Source organism: Xenopus laevis, chromosome 1L (genome assembly GCF_017654675.1).
Source record: "Xenopus laevis strain J_2021 chromosome 1L, Xenopus_laevis_v10.1, whole genome shotgun sequence".
Classification (NCBI taxonomy): Eukaryota; Metazoa; Chordata; class Amphibia; order Anura; family Pipidae; genus Xenopus; species Xenopus laevis.
In genome coordinates, this window is record NC_054371.1 from 230,898,943 (window position 1) to 230,906,819 (window position 7,877).

The window sequence follows — 7,877 nt, forward strand, 5'->3', positions numbered from 1 at the left end:
TGAATCCCAAGTGAGTCTCTTATAGACAGTACTGAATCCCAAGTGAGTCTCTTATAGACAGTACTGAATCCAAAATGAGTCTCTTATAGACAGTACTGAATCCCAAGTGAGTGTCTTATAGAATGTACCATATCCCAAGTGAGTCTCTTATAGACAGTACTGAATCCCAAGTGAGTCTCTTATAGACAGTACTGAATCTCAAGTGAGTCTCTTATAGACAGTACTGAATCCCAAGTGAGTGTCTTATAGACAGTACCATATCCCAAGTGAGTCTCTTATAGACAGTACTGAATCCCAAGTGAGTGTCTTATAGACAGTACTGAATCCCAAGTGATTCTCTTATAGACAGTACTGAATCCCATGTGAGTCCTTTACTGTGGAGACCTTTTGTTTTTATCTCCCATTCTGTTGTATTTTTTCATTTTCTATGATTTATTCTTAAAAAAAAAACAGGAATTGTAGTATAATCTTTATTGAGAATACAGTATATTACAAGTCAATTGAACAGAATATAAAGCAGTATTCAGGCATTAAGCTTCATGTGTAAAGTTTCCAGAATATTTTGGGTTAAATGCACAGGACTGTGGTTTGGAGGGGAAGGGGTTAAAAATGAAATCTCTTTACAGCAATAATTCTCTTTCATCCCCTGCCTGGTGCTGCTGATCCCTCTCTGTACTGAGTTACACTGTTATATGATTCCTCTCAATGTCAGACACTCTGTGTTTGTTCTGCAGCAAATAAGTGGTTAACTGTTGGTTTAATGAACTGGTCTGTATGAGGGGAAGGCAGTGTCATAAGGAGGGTTAAACAGTGACATTCTGGAAGGGGTGGTTCACCTTTAAGGTAATGTTTAGTATGTTATAGAATGGCCAATTCTAAGCAACTTATAAAATTGGTTTTCATTATTTAATTTTTTTTAGTTTTATAGTAATTTGCCTTTTTCTTCTGACTCTTTCCACCTTTCACATGGGGGTCACGGACACCATCTAAAAAACAAATTCTCTGTAAGGCTACAAATATATTGTTAATGTTACTTGGTATTCCTCATCTTTCTATTCAGATCTCTCCTATTCATATTCTAGTGTCTTATTCAAATCAGTGCAAGGTTGCTAGGGGAATGTGCATCCTAGCAACCAGATTGGTTAAAAATGCTAATTGAAGAGCTGTAGAATAAAAAGCTAAATAAGTCAAAAAACTTAAATAATAAAAAAATTAAAACCAGTTTCATATTGTCTGAGAATATCCCTCTCTACATCATAATAACAGTTATCTCAAAGGTGAACCACCCGTTTAAATAGAATTACATGTAAAAAGCAATGAATGACACTCAAGTGGGGCAGAAACAAGTAGAAACCAGTCAGCAGTTAGATTTGAATAGTGTATTAGAAGTTGGAAAATGAAAGCAAAGACCTTATTGGTTGCTACTGGCAACTGCACTTGTGTAATGTATCACCTATGGTCATAAATCAGCTCCACGTAGATAAAACCCTCACCCAGTCATTGCTAGGGGAGAGGCACCAACACTTCCTTCCTTTCCTGGTGTCACATGACTAAGGGCAACTGTGGGAATGGGTTTCCTGCTGGGCAGTTCCCCAATTAATGATTCTCACACAGGTTTTATACCCCCCTACCCAGAATGCAGCATGAAGGGGCTCAGTGAATGTGACAGTGAAGGTGTGTAAGTGTCTGATTGGCTCACTCAGCTCATAAAAGGACAGACGTCCGGCCTCATAGTCCAGTGAGATCCTGATTCTCCTGCAGGAAGGGACGTGGGGTAACTGTGTGAATTTATTATCATGTTTCACTGAATATTTATTATACCATCTGTACAAACACCAGGACTTGTTATTACTCCCAATACAGGACTGACCCCCTCTCCTCTCTATACTGGGATAGGCCACCCCTACCCCCCACCCCCCTGATTCACTGACCTCCACTTCCCAGTAATGTCGCCCTGAGGGGAAACTCCTGCTGCTTAAAGTCTGAGGGAACTGGAATCTCTCTGGGGTTTGTGGGTGACACTGGTCTGTGAGTGAGTAAGAAGCAGATTTCCTGTCCCCTGATACAGATACAAGATTCCCAGCCGTGTTTATATCCAGTAACAGGTCTGTAGCCTCCTGCCCATACAGAGGATCATATCTGTTTGACTCAAATGTGGAAGTTGTTGGGTCACCTGCTGACTTTGCCATTTTCTGTAAAATATTACAAAAATATGCCCCTTTACTTTTTGTAATAGTTAGTTGTTCCCTATTAAATGAAGCACAGAGCCCTGGTACTTCTGCCACAATGGAATCTTTCCCCCTAACCTGGGTTGTACAAGCCCCGGGAACTATTAGCGGTTTATGCACTATATCTGTAGCATTACTTGGCTTATTTATATCCAGTAACAGATCTGTAGCCTCCTGCCCATAGATCCTTCCCTTTACCCCAGTCACAATGGCAGCTAAGCCTGTGAGTAATGTCTCTGAGATCAGATCCACATCCAGATCCCCTACAGCAGGGACCTTTATATCATGTCTCTCTCTGCCCCCCTCATTATCTGCAGCTCCATGTGATTCCCATTCCTGTAGGACAGTGAGTGGATCTGCCATGTTGCACAGCTCCTCAATGTGACGGATCTTCCTGGACAGCTCGTCCTTCTTTATTTCCAGCTGCTCCATCAGATCAGTGAGTGGGAGTGAGAGCTTCTCTTTCTGCCTGGAGATGTCACTCAGGAGTTGCTTCTCTAGGGCTTCCAGCTGTTCCCTGATGTCTCTAAACAGGGCAGTGACTCTCTCTGTCTCACCGGCTGCTTTTTCTGCCACTTCTCTCCTGCGCTCCTGCAGTCTCTGGGCTCCTCTCTCAGTCTCCTCTCTCTCTGACCTCAGTTTCTCCAGAACTTTCCTCAGTTTCTCTTTCTTCTTCTCAGAGGCCTCACTCAGCAGCTCCACCCTGTGGCCCCTGTGCTCTCCAACCATATAACAGGAGACACAGATACAGACAGACTCCTCACAGCAGAAATACTTGAGGAGCTCATTGTGTACAGAACATTTTCTCCCCATAAAGGAGTCGGTGGGTTGGGTCAGTACATGTTCTGCTGACTTGCTGTGCCCCCTCAGGTGGGTATCACACAGAGAAGCCTCACACAGGAGACAGGATTTAGCAGCAGGTACAGGAGAGAGGACACAGTAGGTGCAGAAGATCCCAGTCTCCCCCGGCTGTGTCTCAGTTGGAAGGAATCTCTCTGCTATGTTACGTAGAGCTCTGTTCCTGAGCAGGGCAGGGCGCTCCTGATACTCTGCTCTACATTCAGGGCAGGAATAAGCCCCAGATCCCACCTGGGTGTCCCATGTTGTCCCAATACAGTCCCGGCAGAAGTTATGGCCACACAGCAGGGATACAGGATCAGTATAAATGCTCAGGCAGATGGAGCAGCTCAGCTCGTCTATCAGATCAGCAGTCGCCATCACTGAAATCAGGAACAAGAAATGAAACTAAAAGCTCCTCTCTGTCTCTCTATAACCAGTGGAACAACTTTTATTTCCTCCTTTCACACAGGGTGGGGCAAATGTATTCTTTGTAGTTTAGACACAACTCCCAACATTTTGGAAATAAAAAGAGGGACAAAAAAGTTGGCGTGCGTAGCACAGCAAATTTTTTTGACCATGCCTATTTTTGTGACCACACCCCCTAATTACCATGTTAATTTTACAAAATTTGGCAGGTTATGAAAGTTTGAACATATTTCTGTGGTTTTTTCATTTATTACAGTTTTGCTTATGAAGGTGAATGTCACAAAACCGCCTCACTCATCCACACTTTACTCTTGGGTTTGGCTACAAGGGGTTACAATCAGTCTCTCAATCACCTTACACACAGGTTAGACTAACATCAGACACCCCAAAAACACACCAACACCCACAAAGTTCATTCGCTGCCACCATCTATCATTAATAGGCGATAGAAACCTAATGTGACTATTCCCCTGCCCTCTTTAACAGGTAATAACTCACACTACACAATACATCAAACAATCTCTCCTATGGTAGTTACTCAGGGTAAGATTCTACTAGTCTAACAAGCACTCCAGCAGCCAAAGGGTTAATCTACATTCAAACACACTTTCCTGCTAGTTGTACTAGTTATCCAACATACAAATCGGCAACTTTCCCTTTCCACACATACGAAGAGTTCATACACGTAGGCACAAGCATTCATATGGGCAATGAGTTTGTTTAGAGCACAAGGACTAACGTATTTAATGATATTTAATATTTAAAAGAAACAGTGCATATGTATAGATATAAAAATGATATTACAAAGATGACACATAGTTGCAAATACAGTAAATAAAATAAAAGGGGGTAAAAACACAAAGAAAACCCTTACTTTACCAAGTTTTGAAGTTGTCAGTGTATTTCCTCTGAGGCACGAGTTGGAAGCTGGACATACAATCCACTGAAAAAATGGAGCCTCCTTGTATGACAATGTGATATTGGGAATGTCACCTTTTTATTTCCTGCTGGGACACTCCCCTCATTACCTTATGCATGAGGTAGGAGTGCCCAGGAACATGTCATTTACGACCCCCTGCAGGGGGTTTGCAACTCTCAGGCAATATTCCCCAATACCCCTTAACATAATATGGGTACTTGCCAGTACCCAGTACTATAATAAAAACATGGGCAGGCTGTGATCCATATGTGGGCAAGAAGAACAATACCAAACACTAATAGGTTCCCACTTTCCAGTCCCCCAGGAACCAGCCCTCCTAACAGGTGGGTATAGACTGGCCCTGTTTGGTATTGTTAGGAAGCATGTGACCTCCTCATAACCAATAGGTAAGTTATGAGGTTGTGAATCCTATGACACAGGAGATATGGATACTTTCCTATAATCCATAATTTTCTACTAGCTATCCCCCCCTGCTGCTCTAGGTCCACAGCTCTGTTCTTTGATCAGCCGATCAACAGACTGGCCCAGCTTCCTTGCCCAAATGGTGGGGCTCCAGACCGTCTCAGATGACAGATATGGACGTCACCTTTCCACAGCCCCCTGGTGAGATATACAATAAAGGGTCTCTGTGTGAGCCTGAGTAATTACAGTATTAACTTTTAAAATGCCAGTGCAAGGTGGCCCTGGCATGACAGTGAAAAGTATCTTATCTGCTGCTGTGGCTGTTCTGGGCAGAAACTTTGTTTCTTTTTCTGGCTGTTCAGTGCAGAGAAAATTGGGACTTTCCAGTACAAATGAAGGACATCAGGTTGAGCTGTCAAATGAGGGACTGTCCCTCTAATACATTTACATTCCTGTTAACCCTTTAATTTATTTCTCCCCATTCAAGAAACTCACAGGAAATAATTGTGGGGATTTTATAGTTAATTGTGTATTTCCCAGCAGGCACAGCACATACACACAGAGTGTTAAAGTGCCAGCTCTGCCCAGTTGCAGGCTTATCAGCATTAGCAATGAAACGAGCTAAAAAATAGGCTGCAGTAAGTTGAAGGGAGGCCTATGACTTGAGGCCTATAGTTCTTGGGCCTGGTGCCGTTCACTGTCTGGGGGAGGGGGGGCTGAGTATTCACCTGGCAGGAACCCTCCCTCCTCTTGCTGGGGGGGCAGGTGTGAATGGGTGGGCTTAGAGGGGGTTAAAAGGAGCAGATAGGGCAGGGGTCGGCAAATAACATTTCATTATTTGTGTTTGAGGATGGAAAGAAGACAGCCGAAGCAGCAGCTAGTTGTCCAAAGAGATTCAGGGAGGAACTTTCCCCAGCATCTTCTCAGCCCTGCACCCAGGCCCACTCACCCAATACTGCCCTCCTGGGTCTTAGGCAGCCAGAGATTCACCCCTCAAATCCTTGCAGGCCCCCTTCACCACCTCCGGGGCTTAGCCCAGCACCGCGCTACTCGCCTGCCACATCGATTAGTCCCCGACAATCCGGGACTAAAGATCGGGAGGGCCACAGCAATTTATGCAGGACCCCAGCCGAGAGCTCTGGATCCCCCCGCAGACAGCCGCAACCAGCAGCAGGCAGTGATCCCACACAGCTGAAGTCCCGGCTGAAATGATGGAGTGAGAGAAGTCTCGCATGATCCAAGATGAGGACAGAGAAGGGAAAGAGTCAGGTAAGAGGTGCAAAACGGCTCAAAGGTCCCGCAGCCCCTTCCTCCACACGCCCTCCCCTTCCCAGTGTTTATGCTGCAGCCCAGGCCACAGGGAGAGGAGCCCCAGTAGGCGATTGTACAGTAAATGTCACTCTCCCAGTCCCAGGTGCCTCCCCCCACCTACACACAGCCCAGGCCCCACAGCACCACACAGGGCCCACTCAAGGTCCCCCCGCAAGTAGGTACCAGTCCCAGGGCTCCCTACCAGGCAGCAGGGACAGTACAGGAGTTACAGGGAGAGAAGTCACAGCCGGGGGGCAGCTGGGGAGAGCCTATACATCTCTCCAGCTGCCCCCAGCTGCCCCCCGGCTGTGACTTCTCTCCCTGTAACTCCTGTACTGTCCCTGCTGCCTGGTAGGGAGCCCTGGGACTGGTACCTACTTGCGGGGGGACCTTGAGTGCCCATACTCCCATTCACCTAGTCTTAGCCACTCTAGGAGATTCAGGCCCCGCAGCCCAACAGGGTCACCTGTGTAACATCACTAAAAGTAGACCTCACATTAGTAAAGTATGGGCACTCCTGACCTGAAGGCATTACTAGCGGATGTTAGATTACCCATAGGCAAAGAAACAGTAGAGCCTGGCACAAAACTAACTTCTCTAGGTAAAGAAATTGACTCCAGGTTGGGGGTTTGCAGATTGCCAGTAGAGAAAGTTGTTAAAGTTAGGAATCTGGTTAACTCGGCATGGGGCAGGGATAAAGAAACATTGAAGGAGCTTCAGGAAATTTTGGGCACTCAACTTTGCATATAAGGTAATACCCATGGGGAGAGTGTTTAACAGAAGGATGAAGAGCTTGCAGTCAAAAGTACTGAAACCACATCACAAAATAAGGTTAAACTACAGAAGTTAAGGATGATGTGCATGTATGGGATACATTTTTGTCACAATTCAATGGGGTCAGAATATGGTCACAGTCAGCTCAAACCAACCTAAATTAAGGCTATTCATGGATACAGCAGGTAGTACAGGGTTCAAGATGGTGTGAAAATGAAATGGCCAACTGAATGGCACAGCAAGGTGCTGACAAAAATCTTGACTTTCCTGGAAATTGTTCCCATTATAACATCAGTAGAGATGTGGGGTAAGGAGCTGAGGAATAAGGAAGTCGTTTTCTGGACAGATAACGAGAGTATTTCATGCAATCACTAATTTATCAGCATCATCTGGGCCAGTCATTACTCTACTGAGACAGCTAGTATTGAGATGTCTAGAAAATAATATCAATTTCTGAGCCTCCCACATACCGGGAGTAAAAAATATACTTGCTGATGCATTGTCAAAATTTGACATTGTAAATTAGAGGAATTCATATCATGCAGGGGAATGGGGGATGGTCCATTCTTGATACACAGGATGGTACAGCATTGTCCAGATGGGGAAATCTTTAAATAGATGTGTTCAGCTGTAGGGCTAGATGTAAGTAAGTTGGGCACATATTCCTTCAGAATAGGGGCGGCAACATCAGCAGCTGAGAAAGGCAAGTTAGGGGAACAAATAAAAGGTTTGGGGAGATGGACATCCAATAGTTACAAGCGGTACATAAGACCACTAAAATACTGAAGAGAGGGGGGGCTGTTACGGTTTTATGTGCAAAATTGTAACAGGTCTGTTATTTATACACAGGGAAGGTGACATGGATACTTTTTGGACAGACATAATATCAAAGGCTATTGTGATACTAAGCTCTATAGTTAGTATAGATATGGGTATATAGAATTTTAATTAAAAGT

At 44.7% G+C, this 7,877-nt stretch overlaps 1 protein-coding gene across 2 annotated transcripts; it reads right to left on the bottom strand.

Annotated features, from left to right (window-relative positions):
• Positions 1–1,170: 1,170 nt before the first annotated feature.
• Positions 1,171–4,445, bottom strand: LOC108719013 (E3 ubiquitin-protein ligase TRIM7-like). Of its 2 annotated transcripts, none has more exons than XM_041570533.1 (2): positions 4,369–4,445; positions 1,171–3,448 (listed from the first exon to the last, which is right to left on the bottom strand). In XM_041570533.1, coding segments are annotated over exons 1-2 (1,899 nt in total). In that variant the 5' UTR covers positions 4,370–4,445; the 3' UTR covers positions 1,171–1,550. The 2 variants fall into 2 exon arrangements, with proteins under 2 accessions (XP_041426467.1, XP_041426468.1); XM_041570534.1 differs by having other exon boundaries at positions 4,374–4,428.
• Positions 4,446–7,877: the final 3,432 nt, after the last annotated feature.